This window comes from Protobothrops mucrosquamatus, unplaced genomic scaffold, assembly GCF_001527695.2.
Source record: "Protobothrops mucrosquamatus isolate PMUCROS unplaced genomic scaffold, P.Mucros_1.0 scaffold458, whole genome shotgun sequence".
NCBI classification, from domain to species: domain Eukaryota; kingdom Metazoa; phylum Chordata; class Lepidosauria; order Squamata; family Viperidae; genus Protobothrops; species Protobothrops mucrosquamatus.
The window spans coordinates 175,274-202,790 of record NW_015386780.1 but is presented as its reverse complement, the minus strand read 5'-3'; the positions used below and the strand labels follow the sequence as shown (position 1 = coordinate 202,790).

Below are 27,517 nucleotides of genomic sequence, written 5' to 3'. Positions count from 1 at the left end.
GACTGGCGCGAGTCTAGTTGGAAGGGACCTTGGCGGTCTCCTAATCCAGGCCCCTTCTCAAGCAGGAAACCCTATACCATTTCAGACAAAGGGTTGTCCATTCTCTTCTTAAAACCTCCAGCACCCACAACTTCTGGAGGCAAGTCGTTCCACTGATTAATTGTTTTGTTAAGAACATTTTCCTTAGTTCTAGGTTGGTTCTCTCCTTGATTAGTTTCCATCCATTGCTACTTTCAGATGCTTTGGAGAATAGGTTGACTCCTCTCTTTTTTTTTTGGCAGCCCCTTAGATATTGGAACACTGCTATCATATAACCCCTAGTCCTTCTTTTCATTAATTCCTGCAACCGTTCTTCTCATGTTTTATCCTCCAGTCCCGTAGTCATCTTTGTTAATTTTCTCTGCACTCTTTCTAGAGTCTCTTCATCTACACATTGTCCTTAATGGAAATTTTATGCATATTTTTAATATTTTAAAATATGGTACCATTTAATGGGCTTGGACTTTGCTTTAGAATGTTCAGTCCACTTTGATGAATTTGAAGTACAGCTATTAAAATGTAATGAAATGTTTTGATAGAAGTAAAATAAAAGAATGATGTAAGGAGAGTGAACTCAACATATTCTTTAAAATTAAAAGAAACAATATGAAGTGTTGTACTTCTTTGAGCAAATTATATTCTGTTTAATTTAGTTCATGTGATATATGGTGACCATCATGTTAAATTACATTAAGAAGGAATTAACTATACAAGCTAAAATTACTATATTTGGGGTCTAAAATTCCAGATGAACTGTAGGTGGAAGCAAAGAAAAAGAGTAGAACACTTTCTAACTTGTTCGTATCTGAATTTTTTGCAGTCCAAATAATGTAATCCTTTCAATAGATAATCCTGCTGACTGAATACAACATGCATGTTTAGGTACAGGAAGTCTGTGCAAGCCAGTTTCTATGGGGCTTTTTTTCTTAATTTCTACAGTAGTTAGACACTAAAAATAGTCATTGAGTTAGACCTGTAATGTAGTCTACCTATTGCAGCTGAAGGTCAGGATGACCGTTAAGTGAACCAACTTCACTTAACATTTCCTTCTTCCCTGCTCTCCAGATGTGGCCATTTAACAAATATGTGGGTTATGAAATGGAGCATGGGTGCCTCAAGGGCCCCTGGAGAGGCCCTGGGAGACCTAGCACAGGCACATTCTAAGCCTCCCCGTCCCCTAAGCATATGGCTCCCACAGGGTCCCACATGCTCCTCCTCGCTTCCATCACTGATTGCTCACTTTTACTGTAGACCTCCTTCTGGAAGCTCCACAGATCCCACTAGGAATAAGAGCAAACTGCTCCATCTCTCAGCATCACTAGACCACCTGGCTGAGGCCCAGAAGCAAGTGCTATTTTGAGAGTGACCATAATGAATTTTGGGCACTTAAAAACGGTGCTTGCTTCCAGAATGGAGGAATGCAGTCTAAGAAACAAGCAGCTTCTTCTTCTTTCAAATGCCTGTTGTTCACTCAGATGCCCACTGCTGACTGTCTGTCTTGTGAGCAAGAAACATTGGCTTAGGACAATGCTGGGCATGCCTGCCTTTGCTGGTTCCACTGATGATTCTTCTACAAACAGCAGTGACAGAAACAGCAAAGATAAGCTTGTCCATCTCTATTCTCCGCCTCGCTTGCACACACATTGTATAGTTGACTGACTGTTTTGTGAGTGAGAATTATTGGAGAAGGGCAATGCTGGGTGTGCCTGCCATTGCCGGTTCTGCCACTGCCTTTACTTCTGCGAATGATAGCATTGGAGGGAGAGGGCAGCTTCTTTCAGGGATGCAGACATACACACTCATTTCAAACATAGTGAGAAAGGTGAAGCCTCCTTGCAGTATTTCAGAGGTGTGTGGGTATGGGTGTACACCCTTCTCTCAAAGAAGCCTTGCTCCTATCCTTCCAGTGCTTTAAAGAAGTGGAGAAGGGAATGTGGCAGGCGTGTAATCCAGAAGCCTTGGGAAAGGAAAACACTTGGGAGTGTATGTCTTTGCTGTTTCCACCATTACCATTTGCAGGTGGCTTAAAAGCACTGGAAGGAGAGGAGCGAGACTTATTCTGGGAAGTGGTGGAGCACCCATATACCTCTCAAAAATTGCAAGGAGGCTAAGTTCCCAATATTGTCCTCAAAGCTTTTTGCTTGCAAGACAGCTGTGTAACGGGTGTTCAAGCAAGTGGGAAGCATTAGAGAACAAGAACAAGCTGCTTTTTCCCCCCAGTTGTTGTTCCTCCATTCCAGGAGTGAGCATCATTTTGAAGTGCCCTCATTACAGCCATTGTAAAAATAGTGCTTGCTTCCAGGCTGCATTCATGTGGTTAAGGGGTGCCAAGAAATGGCTCTCATTCCCAATGCGATCTGCGGAACTTCCAGAAGGAGGTCTATGGTAAAAGATAAGTGAGCAATCAATGACGGAGGTGTGGATAATTGTGTGGAACCCTGAGGACTGTTAAAGTAGGCTCAGTGTCTATAGGGACCTGCAGGGCAGGATGGCGGGAAATAGGGTGGGTGTACTGCAGCCAGGGGTAGTCAACCTTGGCTCTTTTATGACTCGTGGACTGGCTCAGGAATAGCTGGCTCAGGAATTCTGGGAGTTGAAGTCCACGAGTCATAAAAGAGCCAAGGTTGACTACCCCTGATCTATGCAGTCAGTCATAAGGATTAATGGCCACAGGGGTGCTGTAGCAGCTGAAACTTTTAAGCTGGATCATAAGTTACTTTTGGGGTATCTTTTGTAATTTCAAACGGTTGCTAGATGACACTTCGTAAGTCCAGGATTACTTGTATGAGATTCCAGCTGTTAACCTGCTTCAGTAGTACTGTTAAAAATTACTCATCTTTTTGTAGGCATTAAGAAGAGGACAAGGTTGCTTATTACAGAGTATATTTGTTGCTTAATGGCATATGAATTCTGAGCGTAATTTAACATTAGGCTTAATTTAGGGTCAAATTTGCATGTCTTCAGGAATCTACTCCTACATTCTATTTGAGATTGTAATTGATGCAGACATGGTTTGAATAGCATTTCCTGCTATATGGCTGTTTTATAGTGACTAGCATTTAGGTATTCTGATTTTTTTACATATAAGTAAAATACAAATAATGTAAATATAATCCTTGCTTTTCAGCTAATATTCTGCTTTAATGTGTGCAATTAGCAACCCCACCTTCTACCGTGTTTTCCCCAAAATAAGACCCACCCCGAAAATAAGCCCTAGCCTGATTTTTGGGGATGGTCCTAATATTAGCCCTACCCCCAAAATAAGCCTGGGGTGGGTGTGGCCAGCACAAGCAGTGATGAGACTGACGGTGTCCAGCAGCAGCTGCAGCCCACCAGTCCCAGAGCGGAAGCAGAGGCGGGAGGGTAGGTAGGCGATCCAGATGGCCACACACTTTTCACCCAGAGGGAGATAGGAACCTTCGTCTGTTTGCAAATGGTGCTGTTGGAAACTGAGGCATTCGCTCAGTTTCCAACCACCCCATTTGCAAGCAGATGAAGCTTCCAGTCTCCGTCATTTCTCTGTCTGGGTGAAAAGTGTTTGGGCATCTATGGGGCATTTGAAAATGGAGCGAATCATGAATCGCTTGGTTTCCAAGTGCCCCATAGGCACCCAAACATTTTTCACCCAGACAGAGAAATGACGGAGACTGGAAGCTTCGTCTGCTTGCAAATGGGGCAGTTGGAAAGGGAGATAATGCCTCGGTTTCCAACCGCCTCATTTGCAAGCAGATGAAGATTCCAGCCTCCCTCTGAACGAAAAGTGTTTGGGCACCTATGGGGCGCTTGGGGCAGTTCCACCCCCACCCCACATGCCTTGCCTCATGGTGGCATGGCACGGCGGGCTATGCAGCCTCCTGCCACAAGCGCCACAGAAGTGGGCCAGCAGCCATGTGGCTCCTGCTGGACAGGGCTGTCATTGCCACCACTATGAGGCAAGACAGGTGTCAAGAAAAAAATAAGACATCCCCCAAAAGTAAGATCTACTACCTCTTTTGGAGGCAAAAAAAATATAAGACTGGGTCTTATTGTCATGGAAACACAATAACATATATTTTCACACTATTGAACGGATTTTTTTTATCCTAATTGTATAAGGAATTGTGTCTGAAAAATGGCTGCAACTAGCTAATTTTCCATGATCTTATTTACCAGTGGTGGAATGTGGAAGCGAGGTTAGTACCCATGGTGGCATAGAATTGTTACAATGATTGGAGAACTACAGATAGTCCTCACTTTACAGACTGTAAAGCATCCTCACCCATCGTACATTGTAAATGATTGTACACCCCCCAACCTGTGTCACCTGACTGCATGTTGGGTAGCCAGTTTTACTACTGCTTCCACCATTCCTCAGCCACAGGACCACGATTTTTAACTTTTTTGCCAGTTTCTGGCAAAAATACCCTTTCAAATGAATGGGTTTGCTTAACAACTAACTTTTTTGGGGGGAAAGCCTTAAAATTGCCTTGGCTTACAACTGCAGAGACTTACAGCCATAATTCTGGGCTATATTATTGTCAGACACAAGCAACCAGGTCACATGTGTAGGGTTCAGTGTGACTATTGTGTTCTGCCTATAATACAAGAATCTTCCCAGATTGCTTGCCTTCTCTTGGGAATAACCAGATAAGGTCCCATGAAACTTAGGAGAAGGCTCAGCCCTAGATCTGTTGCAGCTGCACTAGGTTAATTCCCCATTTGATCCCTCCTCGCCCAGCTGGCAGTTTATCAACAATTACAGTCCTAAGTCGAGGATTATCTGTACTTTCCTCTCCTCCCATTTTTAAGCCTTGGGTCATGAAAAGGTACATCTACTAATGCTTGCTGGCATTGTCCTCCATTACATCTTGGGCTTCTTGAAGTATAATATACATCTGCCATATTGTATTAATTTGAAAAGAGGATTATTCTTTACTTAAAAACAAACTAGTTTTTTTACCCCACATATTTTTTCTTATCATTGTTTTTTTTCATATTGGATGAAAATTAAATTGAACAATTAAGGAAGCCAGTCAGAAATAAACCTGTATTCTCATGATGAAATTAATTGCTTATCTAAGAAGGCTTATTTTATTAATAGTGAACCTAAATCACCAGGCAGATTGTAAAAACCATTTCCAGAAATTAGGATTTCCTCTCTAAAGCTAGATTACATCAGTCTTCTTTTCTTCCTCTGTAAATAATGAAGATATAGCAATATTTTTTTTAAAAAAAGAAATATTTCCTGATCATGAAATAAATTAATATTTTATTTCTGCTTGTTTCTCAGTGTGTTGTTTTTGCAATGACGTCTGGCCAAATGTGGAATCATATCCGAGGACCCCCATATGCTCATAAAAATCCCCAAAATGGGCAAGTGGTAAGTTCTTGTATCAGTGTGTAAAATTAACAGTTTCACTCTCAAAGCTTCTACCTACATGAAGTAGTAGAGTGTTAAAGTAAATATGAAAATTTGTGGTGGCTGTTTATCTCTAGGGCAATTTTTTTTTCAAAACTATCACATATGCTTAGTGGAATGTTATTGTAGAGACTGGCAGTGAACTTAAGTAAACTGGTAGTCTGTTACAAAAAGTTGATATATAATTGTTCTTCAGTTAAATGTATACCAATTATCTTTAAGTCTGTAGCAGATAATGGGTGAACTGCACCCTGAGGTTTCTTCATTCTATGTTTTCCATGAAGCTTTAAATGCTGTTTTATAGTCCCCTGTTTCCCTGTTTGTCTGAGATGGCAATTTTATCCAATAGAGCCATTGTAGATTGCTAACTCTTAGCCGAGAATACAGATCAGTTAGTTGCATTCTGATTAGCTAGGGTTGAATGTCCATCATAGCTTACTTCACATTAAATATATAAACAATACAGCTTAGTTGTAATAAGTAAAAGTTGCATATTGTTTTATAGTTATAAAAGATGCCTTTTATGTAACAAGTCTTTTTAAGTCTGCGATAGTCTTTTTATAATGTACGTTTGATCATTTTTGTGGAGAATGAACTCGTCCCAAAATACGTATAATATTTGGCAGCATGGCAAACTGATGGCAATTTTTAAAAATACATTGATAAATCTCCTAATATGTTGAATGTATCTTAGAAATCAAAGATGTTAGTTAGCTGTTACATTAGACAAAGTCATTAAAATGAACTAATAATTAGTACATAGGCCTCCTGTTTCTCACCTTGGCAATAATCTGCAATGAATGATTTGTCACCAAGTATATGCTGTATCAAAGAAGGGCAAGTCCCAATCAAATTAGGGCAAGTAATGGGTGGATTTTTAGCTTCAAGTATAGGAAGGATGTACTAAATTGGAGTATACAATTGATTCCACATTTGTGGCATACTTGAATTAATAATCCAATTGTTTACAATGCTTAAATATGTTGAATGTGAGTCAAGAATGTAGCGTATTAATATTTTTAGCATATTTTCATCTTTTTGCCCTTTGAACATCTAGGTTTTTTATATTTAATTTGAGTATCTAATACATTTTGGTATAATGCTCTTCAACCTTCCTGCTTGGATAAAAAGGAAGCACACATACAGGTGTTTGATAACAAATAGTCAAAGAAATTATCACCAGAATCCTCAGTAATCAGAGCTTTGATGTTAAGGCATCCATGTGGTCTGTTTTCATTCCATCTTAGAAGGACTGAATTGACCCTATTACTGGATATACTTTGAAGCAAGATGAAGAAAATGGAGTTACTCGGGGATTTTGTTTTTTGTTATTTAAAACAAAAGAACTATAAAGAACTAACTTTTGCAAGAATATTTTTATTGGAAGCCTACATGAAATTATTTTTTTCTTCCTTCTCTCCCCACTTTATATTGAAATGAACTTCCTAAAGTTTTTAAACTTTCTCATTATTGGTTAATGGAAAATAATTTGCCTAACCTTTCAAGAGGAAATCCATTTTTGGTTTTCTTTGATGTTTCACATCATAATTAAAGTAAGAAGAAAGTGGCAACTTGAATTTAATGACTGATTGATTTGGTGACAGAAGGTAGGAGCTGATTGATGACATAATATGACATATTTGGTCTGACAGATGTGCTACACTGAACTTTGACCAAATAAGTATAAAATAAGTAAATCACTAAAACTGTGTTTAAAATAGCTCAAATTTTTAATTATTCCATTTCATTAATGTATTATGTGTTTTGTATACAGTGACAAAAAGGTAAGAGATTACAGGAGCAGACACTGATTCTAACAAATTATAATGTGTGTGAAAAAGTTTAACAATCTGTCTATTTCTATAAATTTATTTGGATTAATTTTTGTATGTTTGGGAGGACTATAAAGATACATTGTTCTTGTTACTTTGTCTTTTTCTGACTTCTTCAAATGTATTGTCAATCTTCATATAGTATCTGACTTTATCCTCTTTTTGAATTGTTTCCTCATAGAGATAAAAATACCATAGAACAGGACAATTGAATACAGTACATATTATATTTATTCCAATCACAAGTAATGACACAATTTTCTTTTTAAAGTCTTATTTACAGAGTTTACCACTTCCCCTTATATTAAGAATTGTCAGCAGAAAATTGTGATGGATAAATAACTGTCAAGTGGAGGATGTGTTCAGGGCAGCATTAGACTGAGCAAATTAAAACATTTTTTTTGCCTTTTTATCAAATTGTTATTTTATTGGAACTGTTTGATTTATCCAGAATTACATGAAAAGGATTGAAGTATTTTATAGTACTTTAGTAACATATTTTTCTACAAACAAACAAAACTCCTTGAAATAATTTTAAATAATTATTTCCTTTTTTCAGACTGAAAAACCTAATGCTTTGCATTGCATTGCTTTCCACTAACAGAACAAGTGTTGAAAGCATGCAGATTGCTGTCCAGGCTCAGTGAATTTGAAATGTTTGGCAATTCAGATGAACAGTAAATCACATAGGAAAAGATCCATAAATCTGGCTTTCAAGGCTCAGAATGATTTCTTTATTTTCACTTGTCTTCTAAAGGTGCTCTGGAGAGCAATAGAGACGGAGTTAAGCAGCAGCTTAGCACTGTGAATAATGCAGAGTATAATGTATGCAGTGGAGAGAAACAGCTGCTTATTTATTTATATGTATTTGTGGTACTTTCCATCTTTTTCTTTAAAAGCTTACAGCAATATACCTAGCATTTTCTGCTCCAAGTTTGTTTGTCCACGGTTGGGATCTCTATTTTACCGTGGCCTGATAATGTTACCTAGCCTAGAAACATATTGTCTGCAGGAAAACAGCCAAGCTCAGATATCAATAAGAACCCAACAATATAATGCCAAGCTCTATATATTTCCTACTGTTTTTGCAAAAACTGAGTGGGTAGGTTTGCTCAGAAGATGACTCATCATCATGTACAAATTTGCCTTTTTTTTTTTGAGAAATTGGTATAAATTAATCTGAGACCAATTTAGCCCAACTAACTAGTCAAGTTACCTTCAGCAATAGCAAACACATTACATCTCTTAGCTAACTCTGGCATGGCTAATAATATATAGTATCAGTGAATCCAATGTATCCCTAATCGCTACATCAGTAATTCCAAAGAAAGATAATATGTTCACAGACCCCCGTGAGGAAAGTATGAATAGAACAATGGCAGTTTGTGAGCCAGATCTAAGGCATCAGAAGTGATGATAGATTAAGGCCTATTGTTGAGGCAAGATGGATGATCAATCAAAAACTATCTTGAAGTACAATATTTTGGGAAGCTATATAGAGAGGTAATAAAATTGGTTCTAACCACTTTAAATCCTTCTTCCTAAGAATAGAAAAGGCACATAACCAGAGAACGTGTGTGTTTTCCTATTTGGCCAAAGACCATTCATTTTTTGAACAGATAGCAAAGAACCAATTCTATCTCTCACTCTTCCCAACTAAAGTATTAACACCAAGCAGAGAAGACAAGAACCAAGATGATGATGATGATGATGATGATGATGATGATGATGATGATGTGATGATGATGATGATGATGATGATGATGATGATAGTAATAATAATAATGGAAGGGGCCTTTGAGGTCATCTAGTCCAGTCCCCTGCTCAGGCGGGAAACCCTATACCATTTCAGACAAATGGCTATCTAGTCTATTCTTAAAAACTTCCAGTGTTGGAGCATTCACAGCTTCTGGAGGCAGGTTATTCCACTTATTAATTGTTCTAACTGTCAGGAAATTTCTCCTTAGTTCTAAGTTGCTTCTCTCTTTGGTTAGTTTCCATCCGTTGCTTCTTGTCCTGTCTTCAGGTGCTTGGAGAATAGCTTGACTCCCCCTTCTTTGTGGCAACCCCTGAGATATTGGAACGCTGCTATCATGTCACCCCTCGTGCTTCTCTTCATTAGACTAGACGTACCCAATTCCAGCAACCATTCCTTATATGTTTTAGCCTCCAGTCCCCTGATCATCTTTGTTGCTCTTCTCTGTACTCTTTTTAGAGTCTCGGCATCTTTTTTACATCGTGGTGATCAAAACTGGATGCAGTATTCCAAGTATGGCCTTACCAAGGCATTATAAAGTGATATTAACACTTCACGTGACCTTGATTCCATCCCTCTGTTAATGCAGCCTAGCACTAGGTTGGCCTTTTTGGCAGCTGCAGCACACTGCTAGCTCATATTTAAGTGATTGTCCACAGGACTCCAAGATCCCTCTCACAGTTGCTACTAATGAGCAAGGTTATACCATGTTTCCCCAAAAGTAAACCCTCTCGCAGTTACTATTATTGAGCAAGGTAGCACCTATACTGTACCTATGCATTTGGTTTTTCTTGCCTAAATGTAGAACCTTACTTTTTTCACCACTGAATTTGATTTTGTTAGATAGCGCCCAGTGTTCAAGTGTGCAAAGATCTTTCTGTATCTTAAGCCTCTCTTCTGGTGTGTTGGCTATTCTTGCCAGCTTGGTGTTGTCTGCAAATTTGATGAGTTCCCCATCTATCCCCTCATCCAAATCACTGATGAAGATGTTGAAGAGCACTGGGCCCAGAACAGAGCTCTGGGGCACCCACTCCACACTTCCCTCCATGTAGATGCAGTTCCATTGAGGACCACACACTGAGTACGGCTGGTCAGCCAGCTACGAATCCATCTGGTGGTGATGCTGTCTAATCCACATTTTTCTATCTTATCAAGTAGTAGGTTGTGGTCTACTTTATCAAATGCCTTACTGAAGTCCAAGTAAATTATATCCACAGCATTTCTCTGGTCCACTAATTTTGTCATCTGGTCAAAGAATGCAATAAGATTTGTCTGACATGATCTGTTTTTGACAAACCCATGTTGGCTTTGTTTGCCTCTAGGTGTTCGCTGACTCGTTGTTTTATTATCTTTTCCAGAATCTTCCCAGGTATTGAGGTCAGGCTGATAGGTCTGTAATTTCGTGGATCCATTTTTTTTCCTTTTTTGAACTACATCAGCTCTTTTCCAGTCCTCTGGTAGTTCCCCAGTGCTCCAGGATCTTTGAAATATATAGTTCAGTGGTTCTGAAATCACATCTGCCAGGTCCTTCAGAACCTTGGGATGTAATCCATCTGGTCCTGGTGATTTGAACTCATCTAGGATGGACAGGTGCTCACTTACCATTTTCTTGCCTATCTTAACTTGTGTTTCTAATCTGTTTTTTACGGTACTGTTTTTGATAGGTTAAACACCTATCAAAAGCAATGTACCACTTCAGGAATTTAGGTGCACTGGAAAATACTCTTCCAGAGATAGACAAATGCTAGAGACAATAGAGATACGCATTAGAGCTCATAAGAAACTGAAAAGATATCTACCTTTTCTATCTCCAAGAACAAAGTGAAACATTTTAGGATGAAGATGAGCAATTGTATTTTCAAGAAAAATGAAAATTGGATAGATATCTAAACATTAAGAATCCAAACCTTAAGAATGGAGGCATTAAAGATAAAGGTGTACATAGTCTTACCTGTCCACTTTCTAGTCTCAGTAGATTTGTTAAAGGCCAACTTGTACATCCTAATCATAGCCTCATGAGAAAGATTCCAAGTTTTACATGTAGTGTTAAGTTTTAGTTAAGAAATTAAATTTCACATCAACATCAGCACCAAGTATTTACAAAAATGATGGGCTATGTGAAAAAAAAAGGATGTCCATGTTTATGCTTATCTACTCATCAGAATGATCTTTATAAAAAAAAAGCAGTGAAGAAAACCTAACACATGCTGTTTTCAGGAACAAAATGTTGTGACGAATCTAGCAAAAAACCTGCTAATGCCATTCAACCAGATTCTATACCTGGGAATCAATACTAACACAAAGGAAAGGAAGCTTATTCCTGTCTTTGGAATAGTCTCATAACCTTTAAATAAAAAGAAATATTAGCATCTAGAAGGCTAACCCTTAGGATGCTTGCAAAACCATAGAATATGGGAATTGTAGCATGGACTCAGTCCCATGGGCTCCAAACCATTATGTTGCTTGAATCTTCCATTTTAGGAATAGTGCCCAGTGGGATAATCCAATTCTTGCACTAATATCTGGTCCCATGAGGAATATTACCACAGAAAGACCATAAAATTACAAATACAAGCTTAACAGAATGAGTCAGGATGCAGAATATGGTATCATGAGTCCACACTTCTGTTCAACCAACTGAAACTGAGGACTCTATGATTGGCCTCATTCCTGTGGCCAGCCATTAGCTGCTGACAATCAAAGAAGAAAAGCACCAATTAACACATCGTAAACAGTATGTTTGGAACTGGGTGAGAATATTGATCTTTTCTTTACTATGTTACAACTGAATTTCCTGAGAAAGGCTCCCAAGAAGCTAAAAAACTCTGAATGTGAACGAAAGCGGCGTTTTAATTTCTATGGGGGACAGAAATACACAATATTGAAGTGGAAATAACATAAAGCTACAGTTTTGATAAATTTGAGAACTGAGATAATTGTTAAGATTTTCTCTTTGGGAAAAACAAACATTGAGGTGAAATATAAGAAATCAATACTTTGTCTTAATAGTGGAAAATGGATTTTGAATGACATCTAGTTGTGGATTTGAGTACAGCACTATAACTAGCTTCCTGGCTGCTTGGTGACTCCTAGCTTAAGGGAGAACAGCTGGCAATAAAGGAAAATATTTTGTCATACTTATCATCCTGACCTTTTTGGACTATAAACACCTACTGAGCTTGGACTTTTAATCTCAAGAGCTAGTGGGAGAGAAAGAAAAATTTGGCCTTTGAATATGTCTGGCTGGGAGAGACTTTTGAGCTGTTTTCAGGGAGGTTGAACATTTTGAATACTTTTGACAGTGTGGATTACAACCTTGCCTGACTGATCATTTCTGAATGCCTGAGACAAAGGATCACTATAAAATATTGCTTTTGGGACTGGACCTGTATTCTGGAACCTATTGTATTATAAAGGCTACATATAAAGACCAGAAAACTAGAGGAAACTTTGTTCTACTCTTACTAAGACTGGTGATATTAGAGCAGGGCTTTTCAACCTTTTCACCCATTGTACCACTTTTAGGATATGGCAACATCCAAGTACCACCAGTCGCCTAGCAAGGTGTCAAAAACTTGATGACCCCCCCAAAAAAGGAAAAAGGTGTGAAGTCCAGGTAGTCCTCAACTTACAACAGTTTGCTTAGTGACTATTCGAAGTTACAGTGGCACTGAAAAAAGTGCCCCCCAAGCCACAGCCGAGCAAGACACCTGCCTGCCCACCCAGCGGTGCTCTTCCTCCTGTCCGAGGTTATCATTGTTGTGAGCATTTCTGTTGAAGATTGGCAGTGGGTGTGGGGTGGAGGGGTGTTTGGTTTTTATTCCCCCCATCTGCTGGGTGGTTGAAGCAGGTTTTGGTCACTTCACATGACCCTGGGACACTGTGACCGTCATAAATATGAATCATTGCCAAGCATTTGAATGTAAATCACAAGACTCTGGAGGGGCTGCAACATTCCAGCTGATCGGAGCTTCTTCTGGGCTCAGCAGAAGCACCAGGATCAGTGCCGAGCTCCAGCTGGAGCCTGGCACTGATCCTGGTGCTTCCACTGAGCCCTGACAGCCCTGCAGCTCCAGCCATCTTTCGCTCAGGCTTGTGTGGTGCTGCCACCTGTTCAGCTCATTCCCCTCCCCCGCTACCACTTTTCTAGGATGGTCACGTACCACCTGTCAGGTGCCAATGTACCACAGGTGGTACCCATACCACTGGTTGAAAAGCCCTGTATTAGAGGACCTAGTAGATTCTAGTAGATTAGAATGATGGCTCAAGAAAAAGCAAACATCTTTCAGAAGGAAATATACTCTATGCTACAACTAATTCACCAAACAATTGTTGCATACAAAGAGGACATAAAAAGAAACCATAATGAAACTAAAAATAATTTAGACAATATAAATGAGCAAATCTCCAAGTTAAATCTACAATTTGAAAGTTCCCAGACAACAACTACAAAGTATGAACCAATAAACCAGAAATCAAAAGATGAAGCAGAAGAAATGGACCTAGAGACAGAAGAGATAAAAGAATGGAAATATAAACTACCATATACAAATAAAATACTGCAAGACTTACTCATAACAATGAAAATGCAAAAGAACCTTTACCCCTTAAGTCTGCACTCCAGTACTTGAGAGTTGAAGATGAAAAGATCCTTTGAAATGTATGAAAATATCCCTGTCCTCTGTTTCATGATCTTCCCTTAAAAATATACTCTCTCCTTCCTTTTTTTATTTTATGTTTTACATAGATGAGAACTAGCAACAGCTTTTCTTTTTAAAAAAGAGTGTTAGAAAAGCACTCAACTTCTAGACTATTTTCTATGCTCATAAAATAATGGGATATTGGTCAGGATTTAGCATTGCTCTCTTTGCAGGAATCCTTCTGAAGACAACTCTTTGCATCTTACAGGACACCTTTAAAGCTATGTTTGGCTTAGCCAGGGGAAGTGAAAGACTCCAACAGCCTGTTCAAGTATTTTTTTTTTAAAAAAAATCCATACTGCTTCTCAAGTGAGCACTTTGGTTAAGTCTCACCCTCTGCCAATATCACTTATTTGACATCAGCCTCCTTTAGACGTTCTCATGCTGAGCACACATGTCTGCAGAAGAAAAAGACATTCACACAGTGAGCTATACTGGCTTCTAGGGTTCTAGCTCATGTGAAAGACAGCACGGGTCTTATTTGCAAATATTTGAGTGTCTGCAAGAGACCTGTGTTATGCAAGTGTCCTGTCTTATTATAGTGGCTGCAATCTCTATTTGCATCTCTCTTAAAATGTAAGAACAAATCAAAACATCTAGACAGGGATATCAGTAAATCAGCTTCTAGAGGTTTGAAGGGTTGATAGATAGAAATGCAAGAAGTTATCCACGTTTATAAGAAGCATTTTGAAGCATGGCGTTTTTGCCATCTTTGCTCTTTTTTGCTTTGCTTTGTTTTATTGCTTTAAATATTCTTAGCATTTTGTAAACCACTGGGAGTTGGGCAACCTATAAATTTCATAATTGGAGATGGTGGTGATGATGATAGGGGTGGGACTGGAAACACTGAAAGATAGCTACACACCATCTTAAATAAAGCAGTGGGAGTACTTCCTTTAAGGTTATGTTATTTGCAGAAGAATTTTAATCCTACAAGATTTTTGTCTTATCTTTCAGTCTCCTGGACTGCCAAGTAGCAGAATTCTCCAGGACACCCAGAAAAAGGCAGCCAGTATTCAGTGTGTCTTCTGATTATCTCTCTCAATTTGAGGATCACTCCCAGATGCAGCTTCAGCTAGCTCTATAAGCTGCTTGTTGGCTGATTCTATAACAAATTTTCTTCCTTAGAATAAATATATTTTATAGAAGGGCAATGAAATGTTCCCTTGACCCACCTACCCCCTCATTTTCACTTACAATATATATATATTGTGCAATTGTTTAGCAGTTGAAGTATATAATATTTTTATTCACCTTGCTAAGCTTTTTGTGAAAAATAATAAAGAATTCTCCAACTTGTTTTTCATGTTTAAGCAAAAATAGAACTTTTGTAAATGTAAACAACAGTCTTCCTGATATAACTGAATTCTTAATATTGCTATGATACAAAAAATCCTCTGTAGTTAACAGAATGTTATCTGGTTTTGACAGCATATACCGTGTTTTCCCAAAAATAAACCCCACCCCCCAAAAAAAGACTTATCCTGATTCGTGGGGGTGGGCCCAATATAAGCCCTACTCCAAAAATAAGCCTTAATTAGGACCTCGCCCACTCCGTCCCACCTGGCTGCCACAATGGGGCAGGAGGCCATGCGGCACATCATGCCACTGCTGCCACAACAAGGCAAGGCAGGTGGAGAGGATGGAGCTGCCCCACATGCTCCGTACCCACTTCCTTCTGGGGCCCCCCAGCCAGGCCATTCCTTGCTCCCTTTCACTCCCTTCCCAAGCTGAACTGCCATGCTACCGTATGGAGGATGGGCGGAGTAGACCTGGTCCCCCTCCGCCTTTTCGGAGCCAGGGGGAAGTGACGGCAAAAGGCTCTGCTGCCACTGTGCGGCACTGGAGGGCCTTTCTTACACTCCGCCCTACAGATTACTTGCCTGGTGGCAGCCGCTGCCTCCTCTGCCAACTCTCCCATGGCTTGCGCCATGACTGCTGCCTCCCTCCACCAGACCTCCGTCGCCGCCACTGGAGACAATGGGGAGGGGAACAGCTTTGTACAGCGATACAGAGCAGAGAAGAGCAGTTGCTTGCCACCCTGCATCACTCCACATCTCCCTTTTCCATTCTCAAAATGGCAGCCCCATTTCCTACCGCTTCTCCCAGCGCTACCATACAGCTTGGCACACCATCAGCCAGATCCTCCCTCTTCCCGAAAGCAAAAAAATTCTTCACTAACCTGCTTTCCAGTTCTGGCGTGTTTCTCTCCTGCTGCAGGGAAACGGAGTTCGTGAGACTAAAAAAAGTTCAGTCAGAACTCCTCCAACTTCCCGAGATTTTTTTTTTCAAGAAGTTGGAAGGTCTGACTAAACTTTTTTTAGTCTCACAAACTCCGTTTCCCTGCAGCAGGAGGGAAACGCGCCAGAGCTGAAGCAGGTTAGTGAATTTTTTTGCTTTCGGGAAGAGGGAGGAGCTGGGCGATGGTATACCAAACTCTATAGCAGCGCCAGGAGGAGAAGCAGCAGGAAACAGGGCTGCCATTTTGAGAATGGGGAAGGGAGATATGGAGCAATGTAGGATGGCAAGCAAATGCTCTGCTCTGCATCTCTGCAGAGAGCTGTTCCCCTCCCTGTTCTCTCCAGTGGGGATGACAGAGGACTGGTGGAGGGAGTCAGACGTTACGACGCAAGCCACGGGAGAGTTGGAGGAGAAGCAGGTGGTGGCTACCGCCAGACAAGTGATCTGTGGGGCGGAACATGAAGAAAGCCCCTCTAGTGGCGCACAGCAGAGCTGAGCCTTTCGCCATCACTCCACCTTGGCTCCGAGGGGGACCAGGTCTATCCAGCCCATCCTCCATATGGTAGCATGGCAGTCCGGCTTGGGAGGGGAGTGAAAGGGAGCAAGGAATGGCCTGGCTGGGGGGCCTGAAGGAAGTGGGTACAGGGTGTGTGGGGCAGGTTCACCCCCTTCCCCACCTGCCTCGCCTCGTTGTGGCAGCAGCACGATGTGCCATGTGGCCTGCCATGAGCAGCCGCAGCAGAAGTGGGCCAGCAGCCATGCGGACTCCTCCTGGATGGGGCTGTTGATGCTGCCGCGAGGTGAGACAAGTGTCATGGAAAATATAAGGTACCACCCAAAATTAAGACCTAATGCCTCTTTTGTAGGCAAAAATAATATAAGACCAGGTCTTACTTTTAGGGGGAAACACATAGTTGTTGGCTTTGGTTATGCTTTTTTTTGTTTTAGTTTGGCATGATACTCCAAATTAATTTTGATAGGCTAGTTATTATTTTGCCTGTAGTGATGTTCCTTTTTGCAAAATCAGGTAAATGAAAATATAAGGAAAATACTACCATTGATTAGGTATGTTTGATGCTGAGAAAGCTTCCATCAGCAGACTAGAGAAGGAAGGAATTTCTTCTTTCTGTCTTGGGGCAGAAATCCTTTAGAATTTCACAGGGTTCATGATAGGAAGGTTTTTAGGAGGCAAAGGGCACTGCTGAATTTTTTTCTGTGGTGTTCTCAGAAGCCTCATCTGGATCAAAGAGGAGGAGGTTTGATTTGTTGTTTTGTTGTTTGTTTGTTTTTTCATTAGAAGGCAGAAACTACTGGACATAAACTTTTAAAGCTATTGTAGAAAAGTATGGCCTAATTTTCCACCAAAGTCTATGTTGTCTAAATATACTTCAGCCTAAATTATGGCCTTGATTTATGGCCATGGTACAATGTTTCAAAGCCTCAGTACTATCAGGTAGATAAAAAGTAGTTATAGAATAACTGGGGAACAGTACAGACTTTAAATAATTTCCATATGAGTTTAAAAATTTTAAAACTGTAATTACAGATGTATTGCCTTCAAGAATTTTAAATGTGTTATTCTAAATATGGCCATAGTTTTATATAAGAATTGCCGTGTTATTTTGTATGCTGAATACCAAAGTTATATATCAAGGCAGAACTGAATTCAGTCATGTTGCATGTCATGGCCAAAACCTAAAGCAACCAAATCACTTTGAAGATACAACATAATTTTATTTGCATGCAATCAATAAATCAGCCTTAGTGTGCTGCCAGCAACTCCCTGATCAAAAGCAGAATCAGCTTTGGCATACTACATTGTAAAGACAAGTCACAGAAAAAGGTGAACACAGTGGAAATTACAGTGTGACATTGGAATATTTTAGATAAACCCATCTATATGACCTTATTAGTTATCCCTTCTTACTAGATCAGCATACTAGCCATATTATATTTGAGATATGGTCAATGAATAAAAACAATTTGGTTTACTGGGCCACAGGTTACTGCTTGATGCTTCTCCCTGTCACCATTCAAGGTCATATTCAGCTTGCTATAAATCATGGGTGTCCAATCTTTAGCCTTGCCTGGGCAGGACTGAGTGAAGAAGAATTGTCTAGGGCCAAATATAAAATGTATAATATAGTTAATGTATACAAATAACAAACTCTCTTCTTTTAAATTTTTTTATTGCAATCTTGTGTGGCCACATTACTAACTGTCCAGGGCCACATGTGGCTCACCGGGCCATGGGTTGAATATGTCTGCTGTAAATGTTTTCTGACAGTGATGCTTTAAGCAGTTCATCTTATGAATCTATGAACCAACAGCCCATGACTGTTTATGCAGCTTACATGTATATGGAGGGGGTGTCATTTTACCACACCTACCATAATAAAAAATTTGAATGTTAAGCCATTTCTATCAAATGTTTTCAATACAACTGTAAATGAAATTTTAAATTTCTTCTTTGACCTTTTCATCAGGCTACAATTCTGGACACATTTATGTAAATACCAATCTTACTAAATTTAGTAAAGCTTAGAAAGCATTGTTAATCCTACCCATTCCGTGCTGTTTTTCAATATTTTTAAATGAATTAGTGTAATCATATTTTAAAAGGAGTTGGCAGAGGGTTCGTTTTAAAAATTGAAATCTTTCCAAGCAATGAGTATAGTAACTCTTGCCTGCTTTCCAAGTTATTTTTTATTTTAACTGGTAGAGGTAGGAAATTAAGAGTAAACTTTTTTTTAATTTATGAAACAGGATTAATGTCCAAATTCCAAATTAGGTAACAGCTTTTTGCATCCCACATCTAGTGCAGCCTGAATCAAAACAGTGAAGGAAAAATTTGTGTACACACCCATATACAAACTTTTATGTTTTTCATATTGACATAACAAGAGATAAAGCACACATTTTACCTATTTTAAATGATTGTGTGTCATCCCGTCAGTGTCAACTTAGTAATCACATAAAAATATTTTTTCCATGATAATCCATTCCTAACTTGGTCCTCCCAAGAATTTACCCTTTGCTATTGTAACTGAGCCCATCTATTTTTCTTCTAGTTGTCATTGTCTTCTCTTTCCTTCTACCTTTCCCAGCATTAATAGTTGTACTTTATAATATTGTTCTTCAATAAGTTATAGGATGCTGAATAGGTATCATCCGGCATACAGGTAGTCTTAGACTTATGACCACAGTGGAGTCCAAAATGTCTGTTACTAAGCGAAACATTTGTTAAATGAATTTTTGCCCCATTTTACAATATTTTTTGCTACAATTGTTAAGTGAATCACTGCAATTTTTAAGTTAGTAATATGGTTGATAATGGCTTTCCCATTAACTTTGCTTGTAAGAAGGTGGCAAAAGGTGATCACATGACCCTGGGACATTGAACTGTCATAAATATGAATCAATTGCTAAGTGTCCAAATTTTGATCAAGTGATCATGGGGATGTTGCAATGATCATAAGTGTGAAAAATGGTCACGTCACTTTTTTCAGTGCTGTTCTAACTTTGGACAGTCACTAAATGAACTGTTGTAAGTCAAGGATTACCTTGACTGTGATTCTCAGAATTGGCAGTTCTAAAATATTCCACTTGATCTCAAATTTATTGAACCACTTGTATTTTTTCAGTATCTAAATATTAACTTTTCAATATTAGACTACTTGCCATAACAGATAAAAGAATGGTATGCAGATATCATGTGTGATAAGGCAACTCTTCAGCCACTGCCTTGCTCCAGCTTAAGTCTTTCTTGCAGACATCTGCTTGGCCACTATGAATGTTGACTGAACTAACTCATGAACTGATTTGGTATACTTCAGTATAGCTCTTTTTATATTTTTTTGGTCCACTCATTGATGCCTTATTCAATGCCTCAGCTAATAGACAAATAACTTTTTGACCTAGTGGACACATTTGGAATTTTGAGGCTACATCTTGGATATTATCATAAAATCACAGTCACAGTAGATGTGTTTAATCCCAAAATGTGAATGCATATTATCCTGAGTCCCATAAGTTACGTTCCTTCCTACCCACAACTTACATCTATCTATTTCCAGGGGCACCTTTCCAAACAACCCTCTGAGCTTTAGTCCCCCACCATTTTTGTTTTCTAACAGTGTGTGTGAATATTGATAGTTATTGTTGCAACTTCTGATTTAATTATTTTTAAAAATATATAAAACAATTGAAACAAATTAATAAAGTTAAAAAAAAACTAAGCCATAAAAGGAGATGCCTATTGATATAATTTGTATTCATGGATACCACATTACTGATCCCTTCTTGAATGGTTTATTATAAAAAAAACGCTTTTCATGTATTTGCCTATTTTTTTTTTCATTGTTTCCTGTCGTTTCTATGAAGTAGGATGGAAAGTGGTATCACAATTGGGATGTTTTTTCAAGAGAGACCTGTCTGAATTTATTTGAATATATTTCTATTATTTCCCAGCATGAAAATGCTGGGTCTTGTTATGAGGAGCCTTGATATGTAAATTAAGCTATGCAGATTAATTTGCAAGTAAGATTTCTACATATGAGAAGAATGACATGAAGAAAAGAAATATTTTCTTTTGTGAGATTCAAGACTAAAATGGGGCAAACTATTTCTTGACTAGGCACTTTCAGTCATTGATAGTTATGGCAAATTTCTGGTAATTTATGATTTGGAATCCATTTTCCATTATGGTACAATTAACAGGAAGGAGGTATAGGGCACCCAGTATCCTGCATGGATTTTGAACTTCAATTCCTAAACAGAGTAACAGTAATATGAGACGTTATAGCCTTAGAACAGTATTTCTCAATCTTAGCATTTTTGAGATTCCCTATGATAGCTGGGGAATTCTGGGATTTGAAGTCTACATATCTTAAAGTCACAGAGGTTGAGAAATACTGGTACGGAACAGGAAGAATAAAGATTTACTGTCCCTGGGTAGGAAACTCTGAACTTAGTATTTTTTTTTTTTTTGTTTATTTGTTTGGTCATTTGAAGAGCAAATGAGACTGCTTTAATCTAGAATGGCATTATTCACAGTTTCTTTTACTTAAAATACTGTATCTAACAGTTCATACAGGTTTTCTTTTTAAAAAACGTAACATAGCTTTAAATGCATAATATACCACAGAACAAAGTTTGGTTATACTCCGATATTCCCATTGTACAACATGCTAAGATTCATTTTTATGTTGTGGTATTTTCTCTTCATTGTTTTTTTATTGGTTTGGGTTTGTCAAAAGAGATAGGAACACATTCACATGAACAGAAGTTGCATTTTAGTTTAATAAAAAAGTTTCACTATGAGAACATTTCAATCAAATAAGGCTATATCACATAGTACTCTACTAGTTTTAAACAAGACAATTAAAAGAATAACCTTCAAACTTTCTTTTCTTATCACTCATAGAAATATTGAAATCATAATAGGTGTTTTATTCATGAAGGTTCATGAACTGTGAATAGAGAAAGTTCTGAAGTTAAATTTGCTGAAATTAGAAAAGATAACAGCATTATCAGTGTGTTTTATAGTGTAACCAATTTCTTATTTCATTTGCTGGGATAAACTTGCTGCAGTTCAGATATTAGTTGAGTGATAAATATTTTGAATTTGTGAAATAAATTTAGAATTAGACCCAGGGAGGCACTAACAAAAATGTCAGGCTATTTTAGAGCAAAATTACCTTGTAGTTCTTTGTTATAAGAGCATATACAGCAAGTTCTTCAACTGTAAAACGGATAATCTGATAAGAAATATGTCCAAAAATAAAAGGTTGCTTTTTAGTAGAAGATTGGTACGCTTCCAATGTAAAAAATTAAAGTAAATTTTACACCAGTAACCTTATTATTCTAATAAATCTCAGGGGTTGCCACAAAGAAGAGGGAGTCAAGCTATTCTCCAAAGCACCTGAAGGCATCATCATCATTATTTTTTTTATCATTATTATTATTATTATTATTATTATTATTATTATTATTATTATTATTATTATTATTATTATTAAGCTTCCAGAGGAATTCCTAAGCTTGCAAGGAATTGAACGGGCTTCAGCAAAAATATACAATACTTTTCAACAAATTGTAAACAAAATGTTACTAAAGGTGATGCAATAACATTTGTTTCTTTGGACTTGAGTAAATGCATAAGACATAAAGATTCAAGATTCATAAGAAATGTGAGTATTCACAGGAAAGAAGCAGCAAAACAATACAGTTTAAGGAAGGAGAAGCAATATAGTCCTGAAGTGAGAGCTGTGAGAACAAAATGTTTCAAAGAACTTCACTTTAATGAACTCACTATAACTGACTAGAAATTTACTCTTATAGTTTTAAAGATTAGGTTTTTACCTCAGACTAGCATTAAAGATACCTTTTAGAAAACTGCATCGTTTTTGTATCTTTAGTTGGCCTGACAATTGGTAACTGCCTAAAAACAGGAAATGAAGAATAAGAATAAAAGATGAAGCGGTGTAATGGAGGATGTAACTATGAAGCCATTAAAGAAAGAGAATTATCTGAAAGAAAGAGAATTATCTGAAAAATAGAGGTGAGCAGCGAAATGCCTAGCATTTGTTAACACTACCCAATTATTTAGAAATGTTAAGCCAAAAGAAAGATAGTAAATAATCTCTTCAAAATGTGTTAAATGAGGGAGTGGAGTGTATATTATAATAATAAACATTAAATTCAGTGTAAGCATGCATAACATCTCATTTGGGGCAAAAAAAAGAAAAGAAAAATAAATTTGGATAAGATGGAACTTCATTTCTGTGAGGGAACAGCTTTCTCATGGGCCTTAATCCCTTTTTGCTGTCTCTCAGAGGGGTAGTGATGCTGCCAACTCTTTTGTACATTAGTGATACTATCTTATTTTATTAGTGCTCCTGGGTTTTGTAATAATGTATTCTTTTTGATATTTTTTTTGTAATTTCAATTACTTAGTTACCCTGATGTTCAATTGAATGTGCTGTGATTGGAGATACAGTATCAATATATACTGAGTAAATAAAATTTAGAACAACTTTTGGTAAATGCTTAAGTAAATGAAATTACTAATATCATGGCCTGTTCATGTAAAGAATGAAATTGGTGTGGGGTAGCAAGCTGATAATAGAAATATAAAGACAACAGAGTGATCTAAGAAGTTGATTCATTTTGAGAAGTTGATTCATTTTGCTTTTTTAATGACCAATATTTCCTGATACCTAAGTATTTTGAGTTTTGTTTAGTTTGGGGCACAAAGATTATTTGTTTCGTGCGGGAAAATAGGAGATTACTTTGAAATATACACTACTTACAGAAAAGTGATATACACATTCAGAAGCATATTATCTCTGTGAGGATAAGTAGATAGAGCTATCTGTTCCTGTCATACAAAATATGCTCAGCCCAAACAATGTGGTGAATGAAGTTTTTTCCACTATATATGCCATCATTTTACTTACAGGAATAGTGAGAAGGGAAGCGATAACGTGTTTTCAATATTTAGGATGTTTTATAATTCTTTGCTCAACCTATAAAAGATGAGAAATATGAGAGGTTAAATTAGCATGTGGTTGAGATCTCGTTGTATCGGAGCCTAAGGATTTAATCCACAATCTAGATTAATTTTCCAAATGCCTAGATGATATTATAGAAATTATACCTGTTCTTTATTGAGTGAGGGTATGGAACAACTTTTACAAAACAATTACTTAATTATTGTCATATTGAATACTGTGATGCTTATTCATAGGCTGATGTGACTTTCAATAGCACTCCAAGTACGTGTAATATATCTGCATTTTATTCTCATTGCGAGCGATGCTTGGAAATTCATTAATGATATTTTTAGGAGGAAAAGGGAAAGAAAATTGAAGAAAAATTGTAATATGAAATTAAGCATTTCCTTCTTACTAAACATAGTGTATACGTGTACTGTGATATCTATCTATCTGTCTATGTAGCTATACACATGCGTACACGTGCACATACACACACACATATATACAACACATATCAAACCAACCAATCCAGGTTTTTTTGGAGAAAATGCTATTTTGGGTATATTATTATACTATTATACATAGTTACACATTTATAACTATTCTAAATGATAGTAAACTCTTGATATCAATATTTAGATGCTATGGAGATTTAAATTCTAAAAATAGAATAAAATGACATACAATGAGCAGAGCATAAATCTGAGTAGTTGAAACCCAGTTGTAGTACCAGAATATCAGCCTCTTTTAAATTTCAGTAAGTTCAGTGTTTATGCCTAAAGTAAATGGTACACTTAAAATGTTTTCCTGTGAAGCTTTTGTTCTCATAAACCTTATTCATACTAGTAATTCCATTAACTCCAATAAATATGTGTGCATACAGGCACAGCAGTAGTACAACTCACATTATACTTAACAGTACTTTGGATGTCTATTTTTAAATGCTTATAATCAGACTTGAAAGTTCAGATAGAAATAATCTGTGTCACAAGCCTTCTGCACACTCAAATTGGGGGGAATATTTTAATAGCAATAACTGGGATGCTGCTGAGAATCAGGCAGAGATTAAATGCTGCTTCTGTATTAGAAATGAATAAAGGTTATTAGTTGCTGAAAAGTGCAATTCTAACAATTTGCCCACTTGTTGGAAAGTTTATTTATTCTATTTGTGTGTTTATTTACAATCCAAATCCAAGTCACAGAATTTAAAAATACAGCATACCATTAATACATACTGAACATAACAATATATACATGGCATATATAAAAGAAAGAAACCCTATCAAATTAACAGTTCATTAAAAGCACTAAATGGTTTCTGTAAGTTAAGTCTACCTTCAAAATACCTGACTTTTGATCAATTAGTAGGTTACCTCAATATCCTCATTATGAGTGGAATTTATCAGATTCAGCTTTGTTGTAAAGTTGCTGAATACAACTTTTTGGCAAAAGATAGCTATGCATTCCCAATTCCTGTCCAAAGTACATGTTTTATCTTTCCATTTCATTGTTCATGTCAAGTAAGAACTGAATATATAAATAGCATTTGACTAATAATTTCCAGATGAGGTATAGAAATGGCCAGGTCATGAAATTAAAAAAAAATAATCCTGAGAACTGAGAAAGTACCATATACATGGTAGGAATATGCTTCTTAAAACAAAGCAGGATGATGATTTTGTTTTGTTTTCTCCAGTTATTTTGTGTATGTTTATCCCAAAAACTAATGCTATGTATACTGTGGGGTGTGTGTATGTGTGTGTGGTGTTTGTGTGTATTCCAGGAACACCCTGTGGGAATCTCATCAGATGGGTTTGATTCTATCTATATGAGTGCCAAACTAGAAGAAAATATCTAAATGAAAAAAGCAAGAGTTCTTCCTCTTTTCCTAAATATTTTAGAGATGAAACTAAATTTCTCATTTAATAAATATTTCCAAATCTGTCTGAGAAGATACAGGATTTTCAGATCTAAGATGCAATATAAAATGAATGTTTAACAAAGGCTTTGGGCAGTCTAATGTAAGACAAGATTCACCCAGCATACATACATTTATTTATTTAAAGCTTTTATATATTGCCATATTCCAAATAGGACTCCTGGAGCTTATCCATAAACAATAAAACAGCATGAACTAATTGACAAAAACAATTAAATGACAAATTAAATAAAACCCACTGGCACCCAATCTCAGTGGCAGCAATTAGATATTAAATGCTCCATGGAGCAATACAGTTTTTACTATCTTCCTAAATTATATCAAGGTGGGCATCACTCAATCTCCTAGCAGGAGGGTTTGACAAGGGCAGACATTGCAATGGAGAAATACTTTCTCCAAAAGTCATCAACTAATCAAGCTGGGTTGGGATGGAGGCAGGTAGCTTAAATATCCCTCTTTTTATAATCTCTTGGCTTTACTGGTTCAGATCCACCCAACATCAACAGACCATTCTGTATCCAAGCACATGCATTAAAAACGGCACACATCTATAACACATCTATACAGTAAAAAAGATAAAGGTGATGGAATTTACTCCTTTGGAATAAATTCAGAACCCTGATTCAGAAAATCAGGATATTGTCATTGAGAATTAACTGTATGTTTCAATATGAAACAGCCACATCCAATGGATATTTTCTCAGCCCATCTGGCAATAGAATAAAGAGTGACTTCATATTCCTCTAGTTTTTAAAGAATCTTTAAAAAAAAAAAAAAAAACCACGTGACACTTGTCTCATAGTGTGAAAGTAATTCAAGAGAACATCCTTTCCTATTTACCTTGCAGATGAGCACCAGTAAATCGCTGCATCTTCATGGGGGCCCCTTATTCAGATCTTAATTTCTGGACTGCTTCCTAGTAAGATTTATGGTACTTAAAAGAAACTGGATTAATTTTTGATAATCATAAACTTCTTTATCATGCACAATCCTGGAAACTGAAAGACTGTCAAATTGGATATAGTTATTTTTTCAGTGGCAAAAAAGTCTATTTGAGATTTGCGACAGCAAAATGATTTTGGCTGCTGCAGTAAAAGAATATTTATCGGTGCTTGTTCAAACCTTTGCACTCTTAGCAGCTGTTTCATTTCTCCATGCCAAAAACGGCCACTTGAAAAAATATGAATCACTTCTATCTCTTTTCTTAAAAGAGAAAAATGTTTCAAAATTGGTCAGAAATGCTGTTGTCTGATGCATGGTTATTAATTTAAACAGATTTTAATTAATGGTGGGTTTTGAACATGTCCTTTTTTAAAAAAAAATCACCTATACCAACACTGAAACACAGATCCCATATTGCTTCATTCTGATAAGAGCATTTACTTACTGTGGCATTTAAAGCATGCAATCATGCTTAAATTTTAATGTGAACTATTTTAGAAGTTAATTGAGTTGCCTTGAGGAGTAAAATCTAACTCAAATAGGTCTCCTTTACAATTACCATTTCCTATTTTATTTATACAAGTTAACAGGGAAGAAAGGAAAGAGTGAAATCAACATTTAAACTAAGTGTTTCACTGAACCATGACAGATATCACTCTGAAGATCATCAACAAATGATTTAGACAATTTTAAAATACAATTCCTTATGAATATCATTGGTTACTTCAGAGAATACATACAAAATATATACCTTCTTTACTTCAGTAGTGCTCACTATTTTTGTAGAATACTAAATACTTAATTTTGCTCTCTAGAAGTAAATATAAAAGATTTTGCTGATTATGATATCTTGAAAAATGACTGCACTCTTATTACATTTATTGGGATCAAGAGCCAAGACTAAAAGAAATTATATGCTAAAGAGAGGTAGGGTTCACAAGCTTAGAGCTTTCTATATTCATAGATTTTTATGCAGGGCTTTTTTTCTCAGAGAAAAGGTGGTGGAACTCACCTCCCTCCCCTGGCCACGCCCCCACCCAAACCTGGCCACGCCCTCATCAAACCCTAGGACCGCCCCTTTAGAGAACAGGAATGCAAGTAAAATTTGGGAGGGGCTTCTCTGCCGCTTCTTGCTCGGGCAGGGTCGCCTAGGAAACGGGCCAGGGGCGCG

At 37.4% G+C, this 27,517-nt stretch overlaps 1 protein-coding gene across 1 annotated transcript in view; it reads left to right on the top strand.

Annotated features, from left to right (window-relative positions):
• Positions 1 to 27,517, top strand: part of TUSC3 (tumor suppressor candidate 3) — a 136,750-nt gene that overhangs the window by 73,611 nt on the left and 35,622 nt on the right. The window contains exon 6 of the mRNA XM_015816489.1: positions 5,309 to 5,398. Coding sequence (XP_015671975.1) covers positions 5,309 to 5,398 — 90 coding nt within the window. The remainder of the gene's footprint in view (positions 1 to 5,308; positions 5,399 to 27,517) is intronic.